Source organism: Leptonychotes weddellii, chromosome 7 (genome assembly GCF_054177405.1).
Source record: "Leptonychotes weddellii isolate Sample4059 chromosome 7, ASM5417740v2, whole genome shotgun sequence".
Classification (NCBI taxonomy): Eukaryota; Metazoa; Chordata; class Mammalia; order Carnivora; family Phocidae; genus Leptonychotes; species Leptonychotes weddellii.
In genome coordinates, this window is record NC_138375.1 from 116,447,228 (window position 1) to 116,460,331 (window position 13,104).

General features: G+C 57.5%; 2 protein-coding genes across 3 annotated transcripts; one reads left to right on the plus strand and one right to left on the minus strand.

Moving 5' to 3' along the window:
* Nucleotides 1–1,812: 1,812 nt before the first annotated feature.
* On the minus strand, nucleotides 1,813–3,676 carry LOC145722439 (uncharacterized). The gene is made up of 3 exons (XM_081825616.1): nucleotides 3,653–3,676; nucleotides 2,997–3,264; nucleotides 1,813–2,621 (listed from the first exon to the last, which is right to left on the minus strand). Exons 1-3 carry the CDS (start codon nucleotides 3,674–3,676, stop codon nucleotides 1,813–1,815), a joined length of 1,101 nt encoding a protein of 366 aa, XP_081681742.1.
* SHROOM1 (shroom family member 1) lies at nucleotides 3,028–11,207 on the plus strand. Of its 2 annotated transcripts, none has more exons than XM_081827068.1 (8): nucleotides 3,028–3,162; nucleotides 6,596–7,566; nucleotides 7,660–7,715; nucleotides 7,900–8,163; nucleotides 8,355–8,927; nucleotides 9,016–9,157; nucleotides 9,266–9,538; nucleotides 9,662–11,207. In XM_081827068.1, the coding sequence occupies exons 2-8, from the start codon at nucleotides 6,634–6,636 to the stop codon at nucleotides 9,992–9,994; spliced, it is 2,574 nt and encodes an 857-aa protein (XP_081683194.1). In that variant the 5' UTR covers nucleotides 3,028–3,162; nucleotides 6,596–6,633; the 3' UTR covers nucleotides 9,995–11,207. The 2 variants fall into 2 exon arrangements, with proteins under 2 accessions (XP_081683194.1, XP_081683195.1); XM_081827069.1 differs by having other exon boundaries at nucleotides 7,954–8,163.
* The last annotated feature ends 1,897 nt before the right edge of the window (nucleotides 11,208–13,104 follow it).

A 13,104-nucleotide genomic window follows, 5' to 3' on the forward strand; every position in this document is an offset into this window, starting at 1 on the left:
CTAAAAATAGACAACATGATTTTGTTGAAAGCTTTCTAGCCTCTACTGTATTTTAACCAATACATGACTATCTCTGAATTATTATGACAGCTATGTAGCTGCTGTCTAAAAGAAAGATAAATCTGTTGATTCAGCCAGGGACTATAGATTTATTGCCACCACAAAGTCAAAAGACACAATCTTGGGAAAATATTTGCCACACATAAGGAAAAAAAAAAGTTAATTACCTTAATATATAAAGAGATCTTACAAATCAATAAGAAAAGACCAGTAATCAAATAGAAAAATGGGCAAAGGGAATCGACAGATTGCCAAAGTGAATACAAATGGCTTTTAAATAGACAAAACAATGTGCGATTTCATTTATTAAAAATGTAAATTAGGGGCGCCTGGGTGGCTCAGTCGGTTGAGCGACTGCCTTCGGCTCAGGTCGTGATCCTGGAGTCCCGGGATCGAGTCCCGCATCGGGCTCCCTGCTCGGCGGGGCGTCTGCTTCTCCCTCTGACCCTCTTCCCTCTAGTGCTCTCTGTCTCTCATTCTCTCTCTCAAATAAAAAAAAAAAAAAAATGTAAATTAAAGCAGTGAGATACTATTTTTGCCTTTCAGATTGCAGGCATCAACTTTTGATAATACTTTGTATTAGTGAGGATGTAGGAAAATGGTCACTCTCCTACATTGATAGAAATGTAAATTGGTACAACCTCTTTGTAAGAAATTTAATAATATCAACCAAAATTGAAAACGTACATAGCTTGTTACATTTATCTATTACTGTGTAACAAACTACTCCAAAACAGAATGACTACATTAATAATTATTTTGCTTGTGATTTTTAGGGTCAGAAATTGAGGAAAGGCTAGGTTGGGTAGTTCCTCTCTGATCCATATGGGGTCAGCTGGGGTGGCTGGGAGGATCCACTTCCAATTCATCTTTTAGGAATTTAACCTACAAACATATGTGAGCAAAGATACACGTCCAGGGGTATTCATTACAAAATCACTAACAGTAAAATACAGGGTTAACCTAAACGTCCATCAAAACCCAATTTATTGGGGCGCCTGGGTGGCTCAGTCGTTGGGCGTCTGCCTTCAGCTTGGGTCATGATCCCAGGCTCCTGGGATTGAGCCCAGCATCGGGCTCCCTGCTCGGCGGGAGGCCTGCTTCTCCCTCTGCCTCTCCCCCTGCTGGTGTTCTCTCTCTCACTGTGTCTCTCTCTGTCAAATAAATAAATAAAATCTTTAAAAAAAAAAAACCCAATTTATTTATGCCCATGTAATGGATAACTATGCACCTATTGCAAAGAATGATACAGCTCTATGTACAGATAGTGAAAGAGCTCCAAAATATAACTTCAAAATAAAAAATCAAGTTGCAGGGGTGCCGGGGTGTATCACTGGGTTAAGCGTCAGACTCTTGATTTTAGGTCAGGTCCTGATCTCAGGGTTGTGAGATCGAGCACCCTGTTGGGCTCCATTCTAGGTGTGGAGCCTGGTTAAGATTCTTTCTCTCCTCCCCCTCCACCGCCACCCTTCTCTCTCTCTTAAAAAATTTTTTTTATGCCCACACCAGGAGCAGAGGACCTGGAGAACTGAAAGGGCTCTGCGGAGGGCCCCATAGTCCCTTCTGGGGATGGAGCATTTCTTGGTGGAGCCAGTATTCAGAGGATAGAGGTTTGGGAAGTGGGGGCAGGGAAGGCTGAGGACATGGCAGGGAGGAAAGCACAGTGGCAGATGAATTTAGAGCACTCTCTGAAGTCTGGAGAACCCCGAAGGCAAAGACCTTGAGAGCCAGACTCCCAGGCTGGAGTGAATCCTATCCAAGCCATAGGGGATGTGCGTCTAGACGTGCAGCACCTAACGGACCCACTGAAGGCAGCAGGAGTGGATACACAATGCGCCCGCTGTGGTTCAGGTGGCTGACCAGAAGGGCCTGGACGATGCGGGATAGTGGGAGAAATGGAGAAAAGGAGGGTGGGGTGGGCAAAAATGGGAGATAAGAGCCCACAGTGGGAGTTAAAGAGCTGGAAGAGTTTTGGAAATGGAGGATCTGGAGAGAGAGTTGGTCAAGGAGTGACTTAATCTGAACTGTACTCAGAGGGACGGGAACAGGCACGAGCCCCAGGCGCCTCCGTTTACTCGGCCACACTTGAAAGGAATTGTGGCCGTCTGGAGCCCTTGGGGCCGGGCCAGGGCTTCCCCACCGAGGGGGCTGTCGGGACCCCCGGGGCCCCGAGCTCGCGCAGCGCGGCAGCTGAAGACACGCCCGGTCAGGCGGCGCTGGAGGCGGGCGGGCGAGCGAGCGCCGTGGTCGCCCTTCCTCCTCCTCCTCTCCCGCCCCGAGCGGAAGGCCCGCGTCCGGCGGGAGAACGAGTGTCCACCTCCTGGGCCCGGGGCTAAGGCGGGAGAGCGGCCACCACGGGGCGGAGTGGGGGGGGGGGGCGGCGAGGCGCGGGCGATCCCCGGGGCAGCGCCGCCACTCCGCGCTCCCGCCCCCGGTGGCCGGACGTGGCACCTCCCCCGCGGCGGCCGGAGCCCGGGGGTGGGGTCGGGGGCCGGAGCCCCGGGGCTGATGTGACCGCGCGGCCGCCGGCGCCCAGAAGCGCCTCACGGGCTGGAGTTCAGGTATGCTGCGGGGCCGGGCGGCGGCGCGGGTGGCGGGGCTGGTGGCGGGATCGCCCTTCCCGGAGGGCGGCCGGGAGGGGTAGGGGTGGGGGGTGGGGCGCCGCGGAGCGGCCGGCGCGTGGTTCCTCCGGGTGTTGGGCCCCGCGCCTAGTCTGGCGGGCGCGGGTCGAGTCGGGCCCTTGCGTGCGGGAACTCTTCGCCGAGCGGCGGGGGCTGTCGGGGGAGCGCGCCGTGTGGCCAGCGCACGCGGTGGCGTCTCTCTCCGCGACACCCCGCTCCCACCCCGCTCCCGCCCCGCGCCCGCCGAGCCGCGGGAGAACGCGGGGCCCCGAACGCGCTGTCCCCGCACGCGTCTGAGTCCTCCTTCCCCGACAGTGTACCCAACAGGAAAGGCCCCGAAATGCGCCGGCCAGCGGCCATCCGCTCCCCCGGCGTCCCCGGAGTCCCGCTGTCGCGCCACACCGCGTGACTCTGCCGCCCCCTGCGGTCGCCAGGCTAGTGCCTCTCTCCTGCCTCGACCTGCAAGAGCTTGAAGCCCCAGGTATGTGGTCCGCCCACGGCCGCGGCCTCCTGTCCCCGGGTGCAGGCAGCACCCCGCCTTTTCTGCGCGCCCGGCGCGCCACCGAGCTCCCGTCTCTGGGGACTACAGCGGGGCTAGAGCGACGCAGAGCGGAGGCTGCGGGGGCTGCACCGTCCGTGTGGACTGACCGGGACAAAGGGCCCGCAGGGGACTGGGAGGGCCGCCTGGCCGGACTAGTCTGGGGTGCTGGCCCTGAAGACGCGGCCCAGGACCCCGAAGCTCCGTGTGGCGGGGACACTGCCGTGCAGGCAGCGCCCCCACAGTGAGCACGCTACTGAGGGAAGACCATCGGAGAGGGGCGGCCTGGACAACCTCTCCACAGAGGGGTCAGATGTGAGGTGGCCTTTGAGAGAGTATGCTGTCACTCCTGATCTTTGTTGAGCATTCGAGGTTGTCTGCCTTTCTGGTCACCTCACCTGGATCTGCTCCTGCTGTCTTGGTGTGGTTTTACCAGCCGGAAGCTGTCTTCATCCATTTCCCCAACAACCTCTAACTAAAAACCTGAGTCAGCCTGCTTGCCTGGACTGCTCTGCTGAGGTCTAGACCCATAACCCAACTTCCCAGCTTCCCAGACTTGCCACAAACCCTGCAAAGCCTACAGGCCCCAGACTGAATGAGTACTGGACCCTGGGCCAGTCCCCATCTCAGCTTCCTCCTTCCTGAGGCTGGCACCTCCACCTCCCAGGCCTCCAGCTCTGAACACTGCAGTCATCTTTGTCTCCTTTTCCTCTCTTGCTCTTTCATTCAGGTGACAAGTATACGTGAGCCCCCCCTGTCCTACTGCCCAACCCCAATCTGGCCGTTTTCCGGCAGGGATTCCATGCTGCCCCCCCTGCTCTGGTGAGGCTTGGCCAAAGGCCTGAAGAGCTCCTTAAGCTCTAGCCTCTGGACCTCAGTTCTATGTAGGCACTGGCTCTGCGGCCCAGCCCGCTGCTGACAGCAACGCTGAGGCCAGGGCTCCGGGGATGTCACCACCCACGGCCACAATGGCTGGCCGGACTGCAAGAGGCTCCCTGCAGCCAGACAAGTGCGCTAACTCCTTGCTCTTTGTGTTGAGGCTCCAACACACGCTAAAGGAGCTGCACCCACCTAGAGTAGCAGGTTCTGCAAAAGGCACAATGTGAGCATCTGCATGGTTATCTGCCTACTGAGCCCCCACTGCAAAAGTATCCTTAAGTTAGGGGCAAACAGCAAACATATGTACACACAGCTTTATTATCCATTAAGCTGTTTTTATTTGGTGAATCAGAATCCTTTGTGAACACAGTAACTCCCAAGATAAAATTTTCGAGGAAACGTCTTTGCATGTGAACAGTCGCGGGTATCTGTAGATGCTGGAAGGCAACAATGGGCAGGCATGGGTGGCATGCATGAGGGAAAACAAAGCTCCCAAGGTGGGCTCAGACTAGGAAGAGAGAGGGTTAGTGCCTGGGTGCATAGGGCGGGTTTCCTAGAGGAGGTGACTGTCCTCCCAGGAGCTGCTACTCAGAATTGCTTCTTGTTGTCTTCAAGTCCAGAGAGTAGAAACACTTGGTGAAAGAGGTCTTCAGACCTGAGTGTGAGGACCAACGTGCAGGGCTGGTGTTAGTGGGCATAAAGATAGCTCCACTAGGCACTGTCAAGATGTTCTGGTTCCAGATCAGCTGAGAGCCCCTCCTGAGAATACTGCAGATACTGCCTCTCCCTTTTAGGAAACACCATATCCTCACACCACTAACCGCCCCTCCCTCCCCTGTCCTGCAATCTGTAGCATCTGCAGCCTTGGGGAAGAGGGTGGAGGGTGACTCTGAGTTCCAAATAGTATTTAGGAGGCTTAAATGAACCTGCTTTTCAGTTCCCACCCCAGCTGCCGGTCACCCTCCTCTGCATCCCTCCCCATGCCAGCCCAGAGAAAGCAAGCCCTCCCACCTCCCCAAAGTCCCCATCGCCAGTTAGGAGCCCCAGCTTCCTAAGACTCACAGCTGCTCTTGCCCTTGACCCATGAATACCCACCCAGTTCCTCCCCTCACTCACCTTGCTCCCCTCTTGGCTCTGGGGAGGTACTGATTTCTGGCCTGTTCTGCTCCACCTGTGCTTGCCTGCTCTTTTGGTTCCTAATAATGCATGAGTAACCTGGACAGTGTCCACCGTGTCACCTGCCTCCTTCATTCTGTCCCCTTCACCAGAAAAGACGAAAAGGGAGAGAAGAGTGGGCAGAAGCAAAGGAGCCCTCTTTCTTCTCCACCAAAGCCAACCCCCCTATCCACTCATTGCAAGTTTGCTCCTTTCCTTGCCATTCCACAAATATTTTTTTAACATCGACTACGTGCCAGGCACTGAGGGTACAGAGATTAGTAAGTACAGGGCCTGTTCTCAGGAAGTTCGGGGTGGGAATGGGAAGAGGGAATCACAGGCAAGCCAACAATTACACTGCAGGGTGACTGAGTACTGTGTTTGTTGGGGAAGCTCAGGACACTGTAGGGGTTTCCAAAAGGTCAGGAGACCTCTAAGCTGGGCCCAGTAGGAGGAGCAAGAGTAGCAGGACAAAGGTGGGGGTGTGAGCCTGCAAAGTAGAGACCATGTTGTTGCGGTATCTGCTAGTATTCTGAGAGCAGGTGGGGGTAACTTTCCCACAGTGGAGTTTAGGCTTTGCTGGAGACTTCTGGCAGTTTTGGGGGGGGGGGTGATGGAGGTAAACTGGTTGTCAGCAGGGTTTGCTTCTAGGAAATTGATTCTGCCTGCAGTAAGCTTGGAGGCAGGCACAGATTCCAGACAGGGTTCTGCTGCTTACCAGCTGTGTGCCCCTGGGCGAATCATTTCCCCCTTAAAACCCCAGTGTCCTCATCTGTAAAATGCAGATAGCAGTTGTGAGGATCAAGATAAATATTTATATAAAGCACCTGGAACCTAACTGACACAGGGGAAAGGGGGGTTAAGGCTGTGAGGCTGCCCCTGCCCCCTGACCTGGGTCTTGCCCCCTCCTTTCTCCGCTCCCCTGTGATCTCAGAACGTTTTGGACCATTGTTTATTAGGGAAAGATCACATGGAGAAGCTAACAAAGCCGCCAGGAAGCCGCCAGGGTGGGACTGGGTTGGGGAGGGAAGGAGTATGGGTACAATCTCAGCGCTCCAGGAGATGCCAGGGTAGAGGCGGGGGGCTGCCAGCCTGGAGAGCCTCAGGAGGGAGTGGGCTAGTCGCCAGCTCCTTCCCCTGAGCTAAGGGGAATAGCTGACGCCCTCCAACTCCAGAGTTGCTCCCAGGGGCTGGCCCTACCTCTGTCATCCCCGACCCGGGAGGTGGCAGCGCTAATGATCGTGTGACCAGGGAGGGGATGTGTCAGCCCCTGACTGTCCGTGTTGGAGGGGCCAGCCTGACCCGCGGCTCCCCCCCCCCCCCGCCGTCTGTGCTCTTCCAGGCCCCGCGGAGCTGGCCTCAGCACTCAACTGCGCAGCCATGGAGGCCCCGGCGCCTGGGGGCGACCGCGCCTCCCCAGCCTCGTCCACTCGCAGCCTGGACCTGCGGCGGCTGTCCGCGCGCGCCGACTCGGCCTACAGCTCTTTCTCCGCGGCCTCCGGCGCTCCCGAGCCGGCCACGCCGTCGCCTGGGACCGACCTCCTCCCTTACCTGGACTGGGACTACGTGCGCGTGGTGTGGGGCGGCCCGGCCCCCGCCAGCGGCCTTCGCACGTCCCCGCAGCCCCGCAGCGGGCCGCGGCCGCCGGAGCTCCGGGGGACGCCGGGGCCGCTCAGCCGGCAGGCCACCCCGCTGCTGTTTGCGCTGGCGGCCGAGGCGGAGGCGGCGGCGCGGGCCGTCGAGCCGCCCAGCCCGCCGGCCTCGCGGGCCGCCTACCGCCAGCGGCTGCAGGGCGCCCAGCGGCGAGTGCTGCGGGAGACGTCCTTTCAGCGCAAGGAGCTCCGCATGAGCCTGCCCGCCCGCCTGCGGCCCCCCGCGGCGCACCCGCGCTCCGCCTCGCTCAGCCACCCGGGCGGCGGCGGGGAAGTGGAGCCGGCGCGCTCCGGGGCTCCCTCGAGGGGAACCGCTGGCCGCGGGCGCCTAGCCACCCAGCAGCGGAAGTGGTGCTTCTCGGAGCCGGGGAAGCTAGACTGCGTGGGTCGGGCCGGTGGATCCGCCGGGGAATGCTCGAGTGAGGCCGGCTCCAGTTCTGGCATTGCCAGGCCCGAGCCCCAGGAGCGTAGGGTGCTGGCAGAATTCGAAGGTCACCGGAACAGATGGCCGCCTGAAACCCAGCCCCGAGGCATAGAGGACCCAGAACCTCGGTCCCTGAAGCTCGGTGACGCCTATAGACCTTCTAGTCGGAGTCGGAGCGCTTCAGGGGAAGTCTTGGCTCCCTGGGGAGGTCCAGGAGGGGTCATGCCCCTTGTCCAGGTGTGGAAGAGAGGGGCTGCAGGCTTGGGGTGGGGGACATCTGGGAGACTGCAAATTTGAGCTACATTTTCAAGCAACTGTTTGCCTTTCCAGGCTGTTCCTCACGGAGCAGAAACCCCCAGACCATTGTTTCAGACCAAACTTGCCAGGTGAGAGGCATGGACCACTGGGGGACTGCAAGTTGGAGAAAAGCAGTTTTCATAGCTCTTACCCAAGAAAGAGAGGGCCCCTTCCCTCCCCTCAGTTTGAGCTTTCTGATTCTGTCTTTTGCAAACTACATTCCCTGTGGTCCCCCCCCCACACCCACCCCACCCCATTGTGTCTCTGGTACAGCACCAAGAGCTTCCTTCCTGGTCACTGTGGTCAGCGTGGGGTGCCTTCCTCCAGGTTCCTGACTCAAAAGGAAGCCGCAGTGGTGTGTCCTGCAGAGTATCCCCAGAGCAGTCCCACTGGCTGGGAACAGAGGGTCTCAGAGACATGCATGGGGTCTGCCGGGCTCCCATCCCTTCCAGATGATGAGGTTTTCCTGGAAGAAGTCCCCCTGGACAGAAGGAGATCACCTCCAGACACCCATGCCCCCCCAGGAAACCCACCCAGGTGAGTTGCCTCTTGCTTCCAAGCAGAGTGAGACATCCCTTTCCCACACATATCAACAAAATGCTAGAGGGACAGGGAGCCCGCTGGAGCCTGGGAGCCTGGCTGGTGGGGACGGGGACAAGTGGCCCTTGGAGGCCACTGCTTGTCTTTGGACAGAGCTTTTTCTGATTCAGTGTCTCTCCCACTTCCAGTGTCCATGTCTCTGACCAGCAGTATGGAACTGGCTCGGGCCAGAGGGCTGACCAGGCTACAGTCTCCCTGGAGCACCCCCTCCATGAGCACCCAGAGACTACAGGGGCAGATGACTGCTGGCAGAGGATAAATGGTTCTATGGGTGTCTCTAAGACCATAAACTATAGCCCACCCAGGACTGCAAATGGTGACATCGCAACCTTTGACCCCAGTGGACGGCTGACCATTGACTCACTTGTAGCTGCAGAGAGTGACTCTCTCAAACCTCTCCCAGCTGATGCCCTGAGACCTCCAAGCAACAATACCCCAGGTGCTCCTGGCCATACCGCCCTGGCTTGGGGCACTGGCCAGCCTGCTTCCAGGCCAACATGGCCCAGTCCTCGCCTTGAGGAGCTGGTTCGGGAGCTGGCCAGACTGGATCCCTCTATGAGTGACACTCTCACTTCCTGTCCCAGCCCAGAGCCACCTCTGGACCTGCTTGATGGGCTGATTCCTTTAGCAGAGGTCTGGGCTGCCATGAGGCCAGCCTGTGAGGAGGCCGGAAAGGAGGCTGGTGGTAGTCCTGAGCCAGGGTGAGTGAGGGGCACCAGGGACTCAGGGGATTCTAAGTCCCTGCAGTCTGGGGCAGGACAACCCAGGGAGCTCTGGCTTTGTCCCCAGGTTCTATCTATTTAGCTCCAGCCAGTTCCTGCCAACTTGTCAGGAGGAGACAAGGTTTGGAAACCATACCACCCACCTTGTGCCTGACCAGGCCTGTGGCCAGGGTCTCCCTGATGCAAATAACAGCATCCAAGCCAAGAAAGTGAGTGCGGAGGGGCTGGTGGAGATGGGGTGTGTGGCAAGAGCCCAGAGTATGGGCCGAGGAGTCGGGGTCTGGCCTCACCCTTAAATACCCACGCCTTCCCTGCAGATGGAGCTAGCCGACCTCCTCCAAAAGATGCTGCGGAACCTTCAGGCCGAGCAGGAGCAGCTGCACCGGGCGGCCCAGGCTTGGGCCAGGCGCGGGGCCGCTCTGGAGGCCGCGGTGGGCCAGGCCTGTGCTCCCCGCGACCGAGAGCGGTTCAGCAGGTTCATGGCCGATCTAGAGCGCGTGCTTGGCCTGCTGCTGCTGCTGGGCAGTCGCCTGGCCCGCGTGCGGCGCGCCCTGGCCCGGGCGGGCGCAGACAGCGACCCGGACGAGCAGGTGACCAGGGGTCGGGGCTGGGGAGGGCGGGGGCGCCGAGGGGCCTGCGGGCTCGGGCTGGGACGGTCCCGGGATCGGCGGCCCCCTCGCCCTGCTCACGGCGCGCTGTCCCCGCCGCTGCAGGCCTCTCTGCTGCGGCGACTCGGGCTCCTGCAGCGACAGCAGGAGGACGCCAAGGAGCTGAAGGAGCACGTGGCGCGGCGCGAGCGGGCCCTGCGCGAGGTGCTGCTGCGGGCCCTGCCCACCGAGCAGCTGAGCGCCTATCGCGCCCTGCTGGCCGGCAAGGCGGCCGTCCTGGCCCAGCGGCGCAGCCTGGACGAGCGGGTCCGGCTCCTTCAGGACCAGCTGGACGCTGTCAGGAGCGACCTGGGCCCTCGTCCCCTGCCCCCCAGGCTGGCCTGGCCCCCAGAGACCCGTCTTCCAGATAAACCGCCCTTCCTTCCGCCCCCCCCCTAATTACAGGCGGTGGGGGTGGGGAGCACGGCCCCTGCCCCTCCCCCACATCACTGGGGTGACGCTGGTTGACTCGGTGCTCTTCCCTGGCCGGGAGCATACTTCTAAGTGTTTTCATGTAGCCTTACCCAAGTCGTGTGGATTATTTGGTAATTAATTTATGGATTTTAAAAACTGCAGTATTCCCCTCTTTTTGTGAGGAGAGAGGCTCTGTCTGGGTTGGTGGGAGGGAGAGGAGACAAATCAGAGGAGCATTTCAACTTAATATGCAAAATGGTCTTTTTTTCTTTTCTTTTTTAATCATAATTGATGTGAGGAGTGTGTGTGTCACCTGGAGCCTAGCTTGGGGGACGAATTTTGTTTACAGACAGTGGACACCAGCCTTGCCTGACTAGAGCAGAGGAGGGATTTGCTGGAGGACCTCAGGTCAACTCTGGGAATCCCTAGGAAGACTGGGATACAGGCTTGAAGCCAGGAGGGACCAAGGGAATGCCAGGCCTTCCAGCTCCACTGGCCCCAGTAATCCCTACAGTTCTGGTGACTCCATCAACACCACAAAAGCCTAGGCCTGACTGGCCGGCCCCAGGTCTCCTTTGCTGGTTTTTACCCAAGCCTCCCACCTCAAAAGTGGAAGTGGGGGTAACTGCTTCCCTTCAAGACTCAAGGGATAAGGAATTTCCCCATACACAAAATAGGTTCAGTTGCTTTGCTGCCTAAAAACCTTGATGAATTCAGGGACATTTATTCCAAGACTCAGAAAGAACCATATTATCAAAAGTGAGTTTATCCAGCTCTCCTTGGACGCCCCACTGGATCCGCCAGGCTTGAGGAGGGTGTTGGGCATGGGAGCTGAAGGTGAGGCACGGGAGACCTGGAGACCGAGAATAGGGGGGTTGAGGACCTGGAGAGGCAGCTCTGCTTGTGTGCTAGAGAGGCTAAGCTGGAGGTGAGCTGGGGTTGGGAGTGGGGAGTTAGGTGCTGGTGTGGAATGAAACGGAGGACACACACTGCCCTCTGTTTGTGCATCTGCCCTGTGTGCACAGAGTCAATGTTAAGTTCTCAAATATACATGTGAAAATGTGCTTTAGTATTTGCAGCTGCACACGCCAGGGCCAAGAACATTGTTCATGCAAATGTTGAGTGTATTTTTGGAAGTTGGGCACATTAAAAGGCATGTGTATGTGTATGTAAAGCCAACTGACCCCAAAGTGAGAAATCTCTGCTTCTGGGCTTGTTTTCTGATGCGTATTGTCACTAAGTGCAACTGGTTGGGAATTTTAAATGGTCGTATTCATACCAAAAGCATTAGTTATAACAGTTGGACTATTGAGCACAGAACAATGCTAACATTGTGCCTCTTTATAAAAAAACATATGGGGCTCCTGCTGAAACACTTGTGGGTTCTAACATTATGCTTTGCTTCTCTCCTTTGAACGCTGTGGGTGGGGCCTCCGCTCCGAAGTCCTCAGCCTAGGCAGCTCGCTTTGAGATAGTCTGGATGGAATAAATTTATTTCTGCCTTTTGCCCTGTACAGCACCCTCTGCATCCTCCCAATGTGATATTCTTTTTTTTTTTTTTTAAGATTTTATTTATTTATTTGAGAGAGAGAGAATGAGAGACAGAGAGCATGAGAGGGAGGAGGGTCAGAGGGAGAAGCAGACTCCTTGCCAAGCAGGGAGCCCGATGCGGGACTCGATCCCGGGACTCCAGGATCATGACCTGAGCTGAAGGCAGTCGCTTAACCAACTGAGCCACCCAGGCACCCCCCAATGTGATATTCTTAAGAAAACACTTAACAGTCATCAGTTAGGCCAATGGAAATTGTGTAGTATTCAGAAAAAGCACTTCCAGCCCCGGAAGGGCTTGAGGAGCAGTGTCTGCCATGGCCCCGTTAAAATGCACTTTGGTTCTGTCCTGGGTTTTTCCACGGGGAATCATGAGGCTCCTGTGCTTGTCCTTACCAGATGGGGAGAGTAGGGCCTCACCTCCTTCACCCATCTTTCATCTTGCCTCTGTGTTCTTCCTGACCCATTTTATGTCCCTTCCACACTGTTATTCCGTCAGAGTGCAAGAATGAGCACCATAGGTGTTTAGTATTGGCACCACAGACTTTTTTTTTTTTTTTTAAAGATCTTTATTTGAGAGAGAGCACGGGGAGGGGCAGAAGGAGAGGGAGAAGCAGACTCGCCCCTGAGCGGGGAGCCCCACAAGAGGCTGGATTCCAGGACCCTGAGATCATGACCTGAGCCGAAGGCAGACCTTAACCCACTGAGCCACCCAGGCGCCCCCAGACTAAGACTTTTTGTGGTGGTGTGTGGGCAGGTGCCAGAAGCCCGGTGAATTCCACCCGCCAGGATGCTGCCAGCAGAGGGCACTGTTCGCCCTGTGATGAAGGCTACCTGCCCTTCACTGTAGCCTCCTCCCCCGGCAGTAGGCCCTCTGGGCTAAGCACCGGGTCTTTGCCTTCTCCGCAGAGCAGTGCTCTTTAAGCCTGAAGGCTGGATCTGAGCCTTTTTGCTTCTGTTGGTAAGAAATTCTGGCCAGCCAGCCACGGGGAAGCTGGCTTGCTTTCCTTTGTCACCAGGCCTTGGTTGGAAAGTTGTTGGTCAATGAGAAGTGGGCAGGAGGGAAGCCGGGGGTGTTGATCTCGAGTATCGGTATCAAAAAGAGCCTTCCCGGGGTGGAAAAGAGGGTTTCAAGGGTCTCTGTTGGGGTTTCTGCCCCCACCTCCTCAAGCCGCCAGCGCCCGCCCCCGTTCGTTCCGCCCCCAGCCCCGCCGCCTGCGGCGCTGTCCCCTGGCTTTTTGCGGAGGGCCGGCTTCGGCTGGCGTTGTTGCTAGGCAACAGGCAGCCCCGCGGCCGCCTCCCGCGCTCGCCTCGTCCCGCCCCCGCTGCTCCGCCTAATATGGATTTAATTAGTGTACTTTTTACCTTCAGACTCTAAATTGCAAACCGAATAGGGAAGCGGCGTTCTGTCTGGAACAGCCTGCTCGGCACACCACGTCCCTCCGCGAGCGGCGGCTGTAAACCTCCGGGATCCTCGCAGGAACAAATCGCGGTGCTGTTCATTCACATGTAAATCAGAAGCTTGGGTGGAAATGTAGGTCAAATGT